Below are 16,189 nucleotides of genomic sequence, written 5' to 3'. Positions count from 1 at the left end.
AAAATGCCAGAGTAATAGTTTTTTTGTATATTTAAGTTATACATCTTTTATATAAATCAAATTTACTAACTCAACATTCATTTTTTCTTTAAAGAACTTTCTAATTTGAATATTAAAATACATAGATGATTATGTACTTTAAACATTTTTCTTTTGAAAATTTAGCCACTATACATGAAGATACTGCTGAAATACCAGCATTTCAATTTAATGGAATACTAAAACTGTACCTTTGAGACACCATATAATATCTTCTAATGTTCTTTCCACTTTTCCAGCGGATCCTCTGGTTGGAAGCATAGCCACTCAGTATTTGACCAACAGAGCAGAACATGACAGGATAGCCAGACAGTGGACCAAGAGATACGCAACATAATTCACATAATTTGTATGCGGTGTGAAGGCGCAGAAGGCATCTTCTCACTGTGCTGCAAATCTTTATAGCCTTTACGATACGGACTTCTGTGTATATGTTATACTGATTCTACTCTCTGCTTTTATCCTTTGGAGACTGGGAGACTCCCAAAAAAGGTAAATGTTATCAAGAGTAGAACTTTGTAGCTGTAGATTAGTTATGTTTAAAACGCCTACTTGCAAGTCTTGCTTCTTTGGGATATCAAAATGTATTTTGTGATGTACTAAGGATACTGGTCCTGAAGTCTACCAAATATTATAGTGCATTTTAGCCTAATTCATTATCTGTATGAAGTTATAAAAGTAGCCGTAGATAACTAGGAATTATGTCATTTGTATTAAACCCAGATCTATTTCTGAATATGTGGTTCATGCTGTTGTGAAAAATGTTTTACCTTTTACCTTTGTCAGTTTGTAATGAGAGGATTTCCTTTTACCCTTTGTAGCTCAGAGAGCACCTGATGTATCATCTCAAACACAATAAACATGCTCCTGAAGGCATAGTTTCCTGTCGTAATATTTTAAGTCAATCTTGTTAGAAGGCGTGTCTGAGATGATTGTTGATGAAATAAAAATGCAGATATGAGGATCAACTACTAAGGACTAGTACAAATGAATGAATTATTAAATTGGAAACATTTGAAATCTTACTAAATGTGTAGAGTTTTTTTCCTTTAAGTCCTAGTGAGAATATAATAAATTTAAATATGTAAAACTGAATTTTAAACCATTGGTCTCAAAAACAAATCTGTTCTTTGATAACATGACATTTGAACTAAAAATAACATGAAATCCTGGCTCACTTAGGAATCTAGTATTGTCTTATGGAACATTTTGTTTCCAAATTGGTGATTTCTGTCCGTCATTGGGCAATATGTCAAATAACTTTAATCTGGTAGCTCTTCTATGTTCTTGATGTATTTTTTACTTTATTTCTAATCCTGGTCTTGACTTTCGTGGTGCATGGTGTACATTACTATTCTTAATTGTGGCTCTTGGTCAGCAGTTAGAGCAAGAGGTAGAGTTGAACACTGAAACCCTTGTCTGCCCTGAAGGTAGAATAGAACTCTGAGTTAATGTGCCAATGTGACAATATTTCTCAATTGAAAAAATACCAAAGTTTAAGGTATTTATAGGTTATATAAATTTCTTCTTCTAGTTATAATTATTAAATATTAGATTACGTACAGAGAAGAATTGCTTTGCAATATTTAGGTTTGGTAAACACAGTATAAATGTGCTATTTTTTTCCCAGCACTGGAATAATTGTTGAGGTAAATTATCTGGTCATGCAGCCAAGGTTGTGGAATATGAGGCAGATGTCCTCAATTCTAAATACAGAAGTAGAGTGCCATCCTAAAACTTACAGTGGAATTATTATTATGAAAATACATTGCTTCAAGATAATAAAGTAAAACATTTACAGTTGCATATACCCTCACTAGGAATACTGGACTCCTAATTGAGAATTTGTCAATAGAAGTCTCAAATGGGGGTAAAAATAAAATTACACTTAATATATCTATTTTTCACTTAAACTTCACTCACCCTATCACCCAATTTCTTCATATTACAAAGGAGTACCACATAAGTTAGTATCTTGAAGAGTTCAGGCTTAGGCCTATGAAAACCTCTGACCATTGGCTATTTTAAGCGGTAACTAATAGTAATGTAATAGAGTTCAATTCAGTGTCATGACAGTAGGGGCCTTTTATGTAAGCTATAAGGATGCCTATGTAGGTGAGCTATAGAAAGTAGTTTTTCCCCACTTCCAGTTTTGTGCATCCTAGAATAATGAACCTTTCTTGGTGCTAGAATAAGCTTTCATCATACTGAATATTAGGATGTTTGGTGATGCTGTCATTGGACTTCATATTAGCTCAACAGCCTAGTGACTACCCCCAACCTATTGTGAGGCCTTGAATAATACACTTTAACCTCTTTGAGTTTCAGATTATTCATATATGAAACACAAGGGTTGAATTTGATTATTTCCCTGTTTTCTGTTAGCCTTCACAGTAATTCAAATCCTAGAAAATTTATTTTGCTTGTTCTGCTTTTTTCTCTTTCAGGAAACAGGCTATAATTTCAAATAGACTGAAAAATAACTACCCACATTTGATTTCCTACTATTACATTCCCTTACAATTCTGAATTTTTTTTTATCTTGTTTTCTATTTCTGAAAAACTATAGATCCATTTCCCATTACATAGGTATGCATCTATGTACATGTTGTTTTTTTTTAACATGAAACTTTGCTCTAGATGTAAATTATGCTATTTCAAAACTCAGAGTTTTTCCTCATCCGTTTTTACAAATTTTACAAGTTTTAAGTCCAAACGTAACTTTTTAAGTATTTGAGAATGATCATGGCACCATGCATCCCATTGAGCCTAGAGTGTCCTAGTTATGATCAGTACCCTCACAGGAGCCGACAGTGCACCACTACATCTCAGGCATTGTTTAGTTATTGATACGTCTTACCTCATTTAATATACCCAAAGAACTTTTAAGAGAGGAGACACTCTAATGATCCTCAGATCACAGAATAAAACTGATGCGGACAGGTTAAATAACTGCCCCAAATTACAAAGCTAACATGATTTGGAGGCACAGCCCCTGTTCTTTACCACTAGCCTAAGAGTTTTGGTTTATAACACCACAGTTGACATTGAATATATATGTAAAAATAGATTTGTAAAAATTAATTGATAACTTCTGAAAATTGCTGTTAGAGAAAGTATAGTTTTGCATTTTAGTAAATCCTTATTTTAATACTCTATTTAAAAGTTTCAAATGGAATCTTACAAAATAAGGCTTTATTGTTTCCAATGAATATGGGTATTTGTATTTCTGCCTTAGGTATTTATCATAGTAGTACTTTTAACATCACTGATTTATTTTTATTTGGAAAGTGGGATAATTTTATTTAAAATGTATTTAATCAAATTTATTAACAATCACATATCTGTATGGGATTTTGATAAAATCAAATTTTGATTTCTATATTTTCATCAGAAATTTATATTGATAAAGCAAGCATTTGATGACTACCTTTTTCAAAATAGATTAGTTGTCTAGATCTTGCTAGCAAATCTTAAGTAATCACGGAAATAAAGTTTTGTAGATGTTTGCAGTTTGAATTGGCCCACTGACCCTATGACTCTTTATAATAAGAACTTAGAGGTGTTGGACTTAGAGTCAGCCCACTAACTTGTCCAAGTGTATATTTGTAACAACATAAGAATGTAAAACTTAAGTAAGTTACAGTCTTACAATTTAAAATACTTACCTAATTGTAGTCATGTTAATGCAGTACATTAACACATTTTCATTTGACATTTGTATTGTAGTCTGGACAGATCGTAGGCATGATATGAAGCATTAAACCATTGCAAATTATTTTAAGAGGCTGAGAATGATTCTACAAAAATTATATTATCCACTTGTATTTCAGTTAGTATTCCTTATTTTAGATAAATAGAATATATGAATCATTTTGTTTCATGTCTAAATAAATTACTGAGTAATACCCAATAAAAAATAAACCATAATTACATTTTAGTAGCTAGGCATTATTTGAAACATTAAATTTTTTGTAACTAGTTTTTTCACTTATTTTTGTAAAGTTCTTTAATGATTTAATTGTGTACCCTCTAATGTGTAATGGGACATTTCTCCATAGTAGACTAATAGTTCTTTCAAAATGGTTATTAAGTGAATTTCTGGAACTGATTTATAAACATCATTGTCAACATGATGAGTAGTGTCAACACTTTGTCAGAGAAAATCAACTTTGTTAATGAGAAATGAAGAGTAGCCCTTCAATGTGGATGCATGTATCACTCAGCCTCACTTTGCTCTTTTTCTCCATTGAACTCATAGAGCACTTTTCTGAAGCAAGTATCTTGGATTTCCAGCGGAATCTCTCTTGTTCTACTTTGTCACCTGCTGTGCTCTCACCTTTTTGTGGTTCCATCTCATATATGTTAATAAGATCACACCATTAAGAAGCTAAGTTTGAAAATTAATAAAAAGAAAATGTGAAGTACTAGATTACTCAGATTTGTGCACAAGGACAGTATAAACATCCTTTAGTAAGTAGTATGTGTCATTAGTTTTAATATATATGAGAAAGAGTGATTTGACTTGATTAGGCAACAGGGCTCTGTGTCCTAGCCCTGGATATGTTCAGAAATAAAGAGAACTCTGGCATAGCAAAGGAATTGTTCAACAAATCTATGTATTACCAATGAGAAATTTAAGTCCCTTTAAATCTTTCATATCATCTATAGGTATCTTGTTGAAATCCAATGAGGCTAAAGGCATTTACGCACATCTACCCAACACAAAACATTAAAAGCAATTTTTCTTTTTCCAAATTCTTCAGTCCCTAAACTTATCTCAAGTCCAACTCCTTTGGTGAAACCTTTACATTTTACTATCACATACCTTTAGTCTGTCTTAGTCTAAGTTTTGAGAGAGACCCCATCTGTACAAATACCAGAAATAATAAGAGAAATTCAAATATGTGCATACTTCCAAGTGCTACTAGCAACAAGCCAGGTACTCTCCTCAGCAGGAATCCTTTTTTATTTTTCTTTAATTTTTTCCTTGAGGAGGTGATTATGCTCTATAACCCCTTAACTGACCTCCATGTGAGTTTATTCTACATATTTTAAGTGCTTGCTAATTGAAGGTCCTTTCAAGCACTGATGCACACAGAGATGAATATGAATATCCTTAAATGGTTTATCATTTTCCTGTCCAAATAGGTTTCTCCTTAGTAGAGAACACATCTTTGCTACTGTGTACCCATTTTCTGTTAAATGAAAAATTGAGAAGATGTCCTTGTTCATTTAGCTATGAAAATATTAGTATAATAATTTGGTTTTACCCTAGCTATATCATACTAAACGTACTTAACACTATTTGATGCTTTTAAAATAATTCTCTGTCTTTCAAATTACTCTTAGTATCTAGTGTCTCTAGCTTGCATTTTGGCATTTTATTCAGTTTAGCACCTTATACATATTTCTGGATATTGAGATTTTGGAGGATAATATCCATAGTTCTCGTTATGTATCTCAGCCCAATATCAAACATGATAAACGTTTGCTGAATGAGTAAATATCATATCATAGATGTAAGTCTTCGCCAAAAGGTTATTGAGAGACCATGTGAAGCATAACAGTCATGTAGTCTTTAATTTCCCAATCATACTGATTCAGTGTTTTATACGTGGTAGGTACTGAATATATTCCTGTTAACTTGAAATTTGAGAAGTAATAATGGGTTATTCCCATAAACCTACTTAATGTCTACCTGTTTAAAATGGAAAATGAATTAATCTTGTAATTTTAAGGGTTATTAAATTTACCAAAATTCTTTCTTATAAAATGTACATAATTTCCCATGACCATTACTCTCTTAATTGGTAATTTTTCTTACTAGTAAAAAGAGAAAAAGACACAGAGAAGTACATGTTATCTGCTTAAATATTCTTTTAGGAAAATTAATAAAAATGATGGCCTTGAAAAAAAAATTGTCTTTCAAGAGAAATATTTAGGGGAAAAGAACCAAGTATATAGTGGGGAAGGAGGCAGTCCTTGTTTATTGAAGGTTGGTTATTGAAATAGTCAAGTCTCTTCATTGTTTTTCTTACCTGCTTCTAGCATGTGTGAGAAAGGGAAATAAAATATGACAAGAAGTCAGAGGAGTTAACTTTTTTTTTATATTGCCCCATGTTATTCTTCCACCAATAGGTAGAATTGAAAGATCCCTAATTCCAGATATGTAATTCCAGCAATTTTCCACTCATTTACCATGAGTATTCATAAATCAGCCGAGCAAATTCAATTATGCTGGCTGTTTATTGCTCCAGGCCCACCTCAGACCAAGAGGAGAAAAAGATAAACCTATGGAGAAGTGGATTACAGAGAGGTACTGGGCACCAAGAGAAATCCTGAGTTACGGGGCCATCCACATGTGTAAGGAAAGGCAAAGATTCTCTCGCGACTGAGATTGGGGTGCTTATGACACATCTTTGTTTGAGCATTTCATGTTTTCCTCAACAGTGATGAAAAATGAGTACAAGGGAATGAGGGAATAAGGCTGTGTGTAGGGGTATCCCTGACACCCCTACCTGATTCCTTTATAATTATTTTAGGAGCACTTGACCCTTCTCCTAAACTCTTTATATTGGCCACACAACTCCCAAATGGTAAATGTCATTTCAAGTGTGTGTGAGACAATGCTTTTTCTTCTACAGTTCCTTTTTTTATGACACATTTTGTGTTTGTATGTCACCTCCCTTATTTGGTCATGAGCGCCTAGAAATCAAATCCAGTTCATTTCACTTAGTAAGTTATTAGTTGTATGCTCTGACAAACACTGTTTTAGGTGATTAGTATTAGCAGTGAACAAGGCACAAAAAATAAATCCCTGTCTTAGCAGTGTTTACTTTCCAGTGCAGGGAGACAGACAAAAACAAGGTAAAAAAAAAAAAGTGTAAAAAATACACATTAAATGGTAAGTGCCATGGAGAAAACTAAAGCAGAGAAGGGAAATAAATAGGAAGTGTATGCTAGGAGAGAGAAGGAAGGTTGCAGTGCAGTCATAAAAAGGGTAATCAGAGAAGACCTCTCCAGAAAGACGTGAGTCTAGCTGAACAGGGTGAGGGATTAAACTGCACGAGGAAGAGTATTCCAGGCAAAGAGAATAGCAAATGAAAAGACCCATTGCAAGAGCATGACTGATGCGTGCAGAGTACAGCGCAGGCCAGGGAAGGTGGCAGAGTGAGCCACTAGAAGAAGAGTAGGAAGAAGAGTAGGAGGTGAGGTCAAGAATATGACTTCTGGACAGGTGACATAGGGTCTTGTAGTCCATTTTAAGATGGGAAGCCATTGGAGGATTTTTAGCCAGAGTGATAGGATATGACATGTCTTAGTACAATCTTGGAATACTGTTAGGGAAAGACTTGGGTGTGAGGGAGCATGACAAAAGGTACTGATGACTTCCACCTGGGTGGCATTAATGTAGCTAGTAAGAAATGGTCAGATTCTGGTTGATAGTAGAGCTAGCAAGACTTGCTAATAATAGATTTGACTGTGGTATGAAAAACGAATCAAAAGGTTGGCACCTGAGCAAATTAGAAGATTGGAGTTTGAGTTAACTAAGATAAGGTACCTGGGTGTGGAGGAGGATTGGAGAAAGATTAAGAGTTTATAGCTTTCAACAGGTTAAGTTTGAAATGCCTATTAAAGATCCAAACAGAAGTGTCAGAACTGTAGGTACATAAATCTGGAATTTGGAAATTGGTTCTGCGCTGGGCATGTACATTTGGGACTTATGAGTGAATAGGTGATATTTGCAGCTATGAGACTGTATGAGGTCATCCAGGAAATAAGTGCTGCTAGAGAAGAAGGAAGTCTGGACACTCCAACTTTAAGAAGCTGAGGATATGAGGAATCCACAAGAACCCAGGAAGGAGCAAGCAGAAGTAAAAGCAAAACCCAGGAGAGTGTGGGGCCTGGAAAGGAAATAAAGTTTCATGGAGGTGGGAACGGTCTGCATCAGATGTGACTGATGAGTCAAATACGATGAGGACTGAAATATGCTATTTTATTAAGCAACTGATGGGTGGTGGTCATGGGGAACTTTGAGGAGCTCTTTTGTTGGCATGGTGAGATCAAAAGCTCAACTGGAGTAGGTGCCAAAGATGGAGAGAAATTGGAGACACCTGACAATTTAGTCCTGAAGTAGAGAAGTGGGGAGCTGTTGGGGGATTTGTTTTTTTTAAGATGGGAAATATTACAGTGTGTTTGCATGTTGATGGGAAAGATTAAATAGAGAGAAGTGGATGAGTAGGGCAGAGAGGCAATGTCCTGGAGAAAATTATTTGCTATACTCTACTGAAGTTGTTTGCAAAGCTCTCTACACTTACCTTGAGCATTTCTCTCTCTTACTGACTGGTAAGAACTCTTTGGAAAACATAGTATATCCACTTAAACATTATTGGCCTTCACCAATTCTTCACTTCTCCTAGGTAGGCAGGCGGGGATAGGATCCAGCACACAAATCAGGTCCTTTGCTGTGAAACTCAGACATCGTATTGCCTGCATAGTTAATAGAATAGGCAGCGGTCAAAGGGAAGGTCCAGACTGGAGGTTAAACAGGGTAGTGAGAAGCTCTCTTCTTGCTTCTACTCCTCCGTGAAATAGTAAGTGGTTATTGGCTGAAAGTGTGGATGGGGGGAATAGAACTCATGTTTCTGTGACTCCTCTGTTCCCAGGACAGAAGTCATTTGTTAAGAGAACACATGTTTTGAGTGAATTGTCTGTCTAGGTGGGTCTTTAATTTCAGTTACATGTTAATGAACAATTAATGAGTAATAAAAGTTACATTGCATTTGGAATGACTCATCAAGTATGGTTAGCAATTGTTCATTGGTTTGTATCCTAAATACCTTAGTATTTTCTTTCCTTCAAGTGATTTTTGTTATGCCTTTGAAGAATCCACTTTGACACAAAATTTAACTAGAGGAATTTAAGTATTTATTGAAAGTCCTTACTGCTTTAAATGCTGTAAACAGAAGAAACATGTTTCCCAAGGACCTTATCATAGTCTAGTCAGGAAAAGAGATTTCCTGGGTGTATAGAGAGTTTTGGAAACACCTCAGTAGGTGATGTGGCACGTGACTTCTCTCATTTAGCTAGAGAAAAGTGGCTTTTCAGAAATCCTTTCTTGCCCATTCAGATGCTTTTAGAAAAGAGCATTCTTTACACTAGGAGTATTTTGTGGATGTGATAGTCAGAGTAGAACATAGTGACACCAACTCCTATTATCCTGACTTCTACCCCTAGTCCCATGATAAGATAGGCCTTCTATCTCTTTGGGCCGTACCTTACTCAGTAAGTAGGGAATTTGAAGAGCATTTTTCATTTCCAGAAAACCTGTGGGGTAGTGAGCTTATGACCAGTACTCATACCTTTTATTTTGCTTTCTTTTTCATGCTACTGTCCTGAGTTCCTGCCTCCGAAGATTCAAACCTTAGGGAAATGGGGCATATCTTAGCTTAACTTCTCTGAAAACCTAGTCAGAGAGAAGCCTAAATTGTAATTGGCTCAACCACTTAATTTTGCTTACAGTGTCAAAGAGTTAAATACTCAGAAGTAACTTTGTTTTGCCTGATTGAGTCTTGCTGATTTGTGCTTTTGCTGTGATTACTGAATGTTACAACCCACTATACTTACCTGAACTTAATGAAATAGAGTATGATTCTTCTTCCTTAAATTGTACAATACTCCTTAGAATATTTCACATATAGTATACAGACTGTTAGTGGCCATCTTCTCTCCTTACATATGAAGGACATCGTGTTTTGCTTCTGTTCTCCCCAGTCCTAGATTCACTATAGCCCTCAGGTCATCTCTTATCTAGAGGAGCCTTTTAAGGTGTCCTCTTGTCCATTCACAAGACTCAAACCCATTCTTCCAACACTATCACATCATCTTCCCAGAGTAACAGGACAATCCTTGATGAAAAGACTTGACTGCGTGCCATTGTTTACAGAATCAAGTCCAAACTCCTCAGAAGCCTACTGTCCTGTCCTGACGTCAGTGCGCTCCCCTGATGAAGCCACCCCCATATCAGTAGCAGCTTCAGATGTACTTGTTTTGTCATAAAGTAACAGTCATTCTTGCCAGTGGCAGCGGTGGCACCATCTATAATGTTTTCTCAGAGACATAGCAATAGTGACTTATGGAGAACACTTTCTTAATCCTCTGACTCCTTCGAGGCTTTCTGCTCGTAGGACTACAGTTATTTCACTCCTAGCAGTTCCAAGTATTGATGGACGTAACCTTGTTTCTTGTCATGTTAAGTTTCAAGCCATCAGAAAATGATTGCTTAAGGAATGATGCTAGGCATACCAGTATTTTAAGTCTGAATTTATGTACTTGGTGGTTCAAGACAGATGGTGCATTGCTTCTGTATCTAAGCATTTGGCAGTGCTGAAATTGAGCTTCTGTTCAGTCCCAAATAATTCAGTGGTGAGTGGGCAACTTTGTATGGTCTTTTTTTTGGCTGGATTTGAGTATTTTGAAGTGTCTTAGCTTACCTATTAACTACACATAGGTAAGGACATACTCAGTGGATGAGCACTGTCTATCAGTGTGGCATATGGCACCACTTACTTTTATTTTCATTGTAGTAATAATGTTTCTAGTAAGACAAACAAGTATTCAGCCATATTTAAACAGGCACAAAACTTTCCAGGTTTAAAGTTAACTGTTAGGCAGGCTAATGGTAGTTAAGATCAGAAAAGAGGTTTTTCAAATGTTATTAGAGTGAGTAGAAGGAGCAGAGGTTTTTATGTCTCATGTTGGCTGTCTCAGTTCCATTTTATTCCACCTTTTATCAGGCACTGCTAAGACAGCTTTTCCTTACTTAAGGCCTGGCTGGAAGACCACAATAAACACTAAAGCCCTATATTTTGTTACTTAAAATTATAAATCATTTTATGTTCCTTTTGAGTTGCAGCTTATTGAAGCCTTCTTAGTGATTAGCTAGAAATGTATTTTTTTTTCATTTTATGTATTCGCAAAGTAGAATATATGGAACTGGTTATCATTTGAGAACAGAGGGTGCCAAGTACCATAGGGTGCCAAAAGCCCAAAGGGAAGAACAGTGCAATGGGGACCTCTGAAGAGAAGCAGCCAAAGCTCTCCTGTTCTTTGCTCCGTTGTGGGGTGTTATTTTGATAGAGGAATAAAGGTTGATGGTTGATTTAGAAGAGCGTACTATAATGTGGAGAAAATGACCAGACCATTTAAGCTTTAGGAAAAGGTACACAACTTTGAGCTTGGGTTAAAAATGTATTGCCTGCTCTTACAATGCTGAAAGAAGAAAGAAATCAGTAAGTTTCCTCAGATTCTGTAAACCAGACTTGTCTATTTTCTCTACATTTCCAGGGAAGCCAAGATCACAAAGGCTTGTGGATTCTGGTGGTAGGAATATTAGTATTGATTCTATAATGTTACTGTAAATTATTTTTCCAATATTAAATATTTTGTACTAATATATAAACAGATCTTTATATATTAAATATAAATAAGGTACACTGACATCTCGATTCATTTCCTATAACATACCCATGGACAAATCTCTTAATAGGTACCTCTTTAGCATCCACAATTTTGAGCATGTCTGGAGACTCAGTTCCTGTCTACTACATAGTGTGGCATACTGTGGGAGAGTGGAACTGCAAGAGTGATTTGGGAGGCCATGTACACACACACGCCAAAATGACTGAAAATCACTGAAATCTGCTTATTTCACGCAGTAGGATAGTAACCTTAGCTCCAGAGTAAGGGCCCTGCCCAGGAATCTTTTAAATCACCATTTTCAAAACAGGACATAGCCAATAAAATACATATTTCACGGATTCGAAACTAATTACCAAGGGTTATAGCATGACATATTTGGACACTTGCTCTTGGAAGAAATGGATGTGGAGATCACAACTTTAAAATTTTAGTTGTATTATCACTTAAAAGTAAACATTATCACAGTGGTTTCTTTCTGAGTAAAACACTCCAATAATTATTTCAATTCTGACTTAAGGGTCTTGAAGATACTGAACTCTAGATCCAAAATAGTTTAATTAATTTAACCACCAGCCTGAAATGGAGTAACTAAGCTTTCAAATAAATGTCTTATATACTGTCTTGCTCTGTAAATAAGGTTTGTTTTTTTTTTAACTTCTGGGCCTGAATTTTCTCAATTATTGAACAAAAAAAACAATGAGCAACACTGTAGAAATGTAGTGATGAGAAAAAAATTGTTTTAGTGGTAAAACAGGGCAGTTATAAAGTATCTGGAATGGCTTTTTAAGCAGTAAACATAAAACAATTGCAAATTGGATAATTACATGTTTGCAGCTTGAAGTTTCCCTAATAGAACATTGCTGTTGCTTTGCTAATAGGTTATGTTGCATCTTTCTTTGTTGTTTTTGTTTGTTTTTGTCTCTGGGCTCTGAAGATTGAAGTGTACTTATTAATTGCCAAGAAGTACATAAGTGAGTATATTTCTTTTTTAAATTTAATAACCCCAGTAATGGATACCTGTTTATTTAAGGATATTTGGTCATAATTAAACTATCATAAGATTCTTCTAGGTTTTACGTTTGAGAGCTGGTCTGATCTAATCATTTCTAGATTATTCTTCTGATTCCCAAGTATAAATGAAAGAGTGAAGGAGTTAAAGAACTTAGGAGCATTCTGTGTGTGGTGGGAACAAAATCATACACATTCTACTCAAGAGAGTCACCCATTTCCTATTCCTTGAGGTTTCTTTTAGTTCCATGTTACCTTCAGACCAACAGTTAAGATGTTTTCACTTTTCTTTTTCCTTTTTTTTTTTTCCAGAAGAGGTGTGGTGGAAGGGTCTGCCAGAACCAGAGGCTAAATAAGCACACAACAGTATAAAATATTATTTACTCCAGCTTCCAGAATTCCTCCTCTTCAACCTTTCCTGTTCATTGGAATAATGAAGCCATTACACATGGTGTAAAGAAGTCCCATCCAGAGGTTGAAGCTCCATAGAAAACAAGGAGACAGGCTGGTATAGATCAAGTAGACCATCTGCACTCAGTCCTTCCCATGTTCACTCAAGGTTGGGAGGAGGGGCCAGAATTTAAGTTGAATTTGTACTGTAGCAGATATGTGATTGTGACAATCTTCCAATGAATATTTGTTAGTATTTTTTTTTTAAATCACATGTTAAAGTATGTGAGTGTCAAATTGACTTCCACTTGAAGTCATCAACATTTATTTCTTGAAGCCATTGGAAGGGACAGAGAGGAAAGCCACACTTCACAGAGGGTACTGTGCATTTGTGAAAGCTTGGGGTAATAAAACATTTTGTATTTTTATTCCAAAGTAAGCACAGTGTACTAAATGAGCAGATTTAGATAAATGGCTAGTGATGTTGCCAAAAAGCTTCCACATATATGTGTTTATAGGAGCTTTCCCTCTGGGTTTAATAAAATTCTAACCACAAAAATTAAAGGATGTAATGAAAAGCCCAGAGAACTACTCCCTGGTGTTTCCCTTTCCCCCTGCCCTCCCTCCACCCTGGCCAGAATTCAGTGCAGAAAGAAAAGATCAGGTCAACAGTATGTTGTTGCCTCTTTAGACTGAATCAGAGCGTGGTTTTGGGGATCTCCCACAACTCGACACTAAAACAGCTCTTCGCTATCCCCACCCACATCATCCCATAACTTTTGATCAAATATCTTGAGAATTAGCCAACGTTGTTTAATTGAATAAGCAAAAACTTAAATATGGTAGTGTACCTTCATTTTCAATTTGTCTCTATCTTTTCTTAGTGTTGCATAAAGACCCAAAGTTGCTTTTGCTTCTTCACCCCCACCGTAACTGGTGATTTTGGGGTCTACAGTACTCCATAGCACACCATAAATCTCCACTAGATGTCAGTGTGTCACCAAATGAAACTGGTTCAGCACTTCCAGGCCTGTGCTTGAAACAAATTGGAAGGTGAACTCATGATACAGATCAGTTTTAATATACAGGTCAAGAATAAGTTGTACTTATCCTAATGAATATTAATAAAAAAATAATCTTATTTTAAAAATCCAGTACATTTCATTGGAGGGATTTCACAATGCCTTACTTGTATTCTGGTTTTTGCCATAATACCCCAAAGACAATGCAGATACTCATTTTGCAGTAGAGTGACCTGAAGTGCAAAGGGACAAAATGATTGGCTCAGGATCACACAGTTGACCCCTGAGGAAGCAGGCTGGTATTTCTGCAATTACAGGACCTACTCTACCTAAATAGTGCTGTTTCTCCTTTGGCCTGGGTAGTATAGTTAATGTAGATTCCCTTGTCTGTCATTTGTATTAACTATCTTGCCTATAACACAAACTCAAGAGGAGTGGAATAATAAGAACCATAGAGATTATCAGTTAAATTAGTATGAAGATGTTTAAGATAAAATTTAAGATTTTATAAAGATTACTCAAAGATGATGTGTTGAACAACCAAAATTATAACAACTATATTGTACATGTACCATTTTAGAGGTGGCAAACTTGGACTAAAGTGAACCTCAGTTTAGTTCCTGTACTCAAGTGGAGAAGGAAAGAAAGGCAGTTGTAATTTGGTTTTGAAGGCTGAAGCTCTTGGATATTTGGGGATTATGGGGTATATTGCGTGTTGTAGGTTTTACACTGTATACTTTCCTTAAAGAGGAGTTAAGGATATTATATTAGGATATAAATAGTGTATATTAGGATTTAAATAGTGATTTTCCCAAAATTGTGTAAATAAACAGGTTACAACTATTTGAAAGTTATTTTTGTGGGTAAGGATTAAGTGACTACAAAAAAGATGTTAGTGTCCTGGGATTATGGGTAAATTTAGTCTCCTCTATGTGATAATACTGTTTATAATAAAAAGGGTCTTAAATAATACATTGAGATAATGAACAATAATAAGGTAATAATGAAAAAGTAAAATAAATAATAAATTTTAAAAATGGTTTCTCCATTGTCCAGCTTGTAAAAATTTGTCATAATCTCAACTGTAGAAAGACTCGTTTCATATCAGTGAGACACATTGTAAACAATTGAAATTCAGGAAGGTTTGGTTTGGTTTGTTTATTTCAACTGTCTCAGTTAAATCATAGAAATCAAGCTTAAGCTGGCAGAAGTACAGGGTCCTATTTTCAAACTTTACTGTGAATTTTAAGTGAAAAATTATTGTCCATATCCCAGCAGGCTGTTTGCTGTAGTATTTAGTACATTGTCAATGTTAAGTATACCTAGGGCATAGGTATCAGATGAAGAAGTATTTAGTAAATGTAGCTCTCCTCAGATTGTTTTCATTTTAAATAGGGCAAGATTAAGAGAGTAATCAGTAGAGTTCAAGAGATCTTCAAAATTATTGATTTTGCATGCATGGATCTGTTTTGATTCAGAACTTATATATATATCAAATCACATGGATCAAAGTGAGTTATAAAATTGTACTTCACATATGAAAGAAAAACTGTGCTTTTATGATATGTCTCATTTCAAGTAATAACAGTGTAACCACCATTAAATTATATGTAAAAACTTCACAGACAATAATAAAACTTAATTGATTCGTGATTATCAATTAGAGAAGTAGGGCATAGATATCAGAATTACCTAGAAAACTTTTTAAAACCTGTATGTTTCTTTGCCACCATCTCCATCCTATAATCAAGATATTTGGAAACCTGGATTTCCAGATTTGGCAGTGGGGTGGGTGGATGGAGTCGGCAATAGTGTGCAATTCCAAGACTCAGGGTGAAGCAAAGTACTGGTGTATATAAAACTTTCAAAATCACCCCACCCACTAGGTGTATACTCAGTTTAAGTTCATTCTTGGACTCCTGGAGCCACTAAATGTTTACTAGCCTAAAACACCTTGAATACTGGGCCCATATTGGTGTAAAGTTAGATAGTTGAAACAAATCTACATGATAGGTTAATGGAGGCAATTAGGCTCCCATTTGGAGGTGAATTCTTTGTTCAGTCAGTTCTTGTTAAACATAAAGGAAAGGAATCCAGGTGGAAGATCAAGACCAACTCAGCCTACCCCTGTCTGATTTGTAGCATATCAAAAACCATTGCTCCCACAGAAACCTTTATTTTCTCTATTCTTTCTCACTGCACCTAGAATTCCATTCTTTGGCTTAAAATATAGGCATCTCCAGAAT

At 35.4% G+C, this 16,189-nt stretch overlaps 1 protein-coding gene and 1 long non-coding RNA gene across 6 annotated transcripts in view; both read left to right on the top strand.

The window, feature by feature from the left end:
- The window catches only part of UBE2E3 (ubiquitin conjugating enzyme E2 E3), a 91,315-nt gene extending 90,402 nt beyond the window's left edge, over positions 1-913 (top strand). For all 5 annotated transcript variants that reach the window (XM_057503826.1, XM_036879408.2, XM_036879404.2 and 2 more), the window contains one exon: positions 279-913. In XM_057503826.1, the coding sequence (XP_057359809.1) occupies positions 279-376 (98 nt within the window). In that variant the 3' untranslated portion in view covers positions 377-913. The remainder of the gene's footprint in view (positions 1-278) is intronic.
- A 3,875-nt stretch (positions 914-4,788) lies between these two features.
- On the top strand, positions 4,789-15,893 carry LOC130684105 (uncharacterized). The gene is made up of 3 exons (XR_008998247.1): positions 4,789-6,358; positions 12,458-12,494; positions 12,844-15,893. It is a non-coding gene; the product is annotated as an uncharacterized LOC130684105 (long non-coding RNA).
- Positions 15,894-16,189: the final 296 nt, after the last annotated feature.

Source organism: Manis pentadactyla, chromosome 6 (assembly GCF_030020395.1).
Source record: "Manis pentadactyla isolate mManPen7 chromosome 6, mManPen7.hap1, whole genome shotgun sequence".
In the NCBI taxonomy this organism is placed as follows: domain Eukaryota; kingdom Metazoa; phylum Chordata; class Mammalia; order Pholidota; family Manidae; genus Manis; species Manis pentadactyla.
Note: the sequence above shows the minus strand (reverse complement) of the source record. Positions and strands in the feature narration are given on the sequence as shown.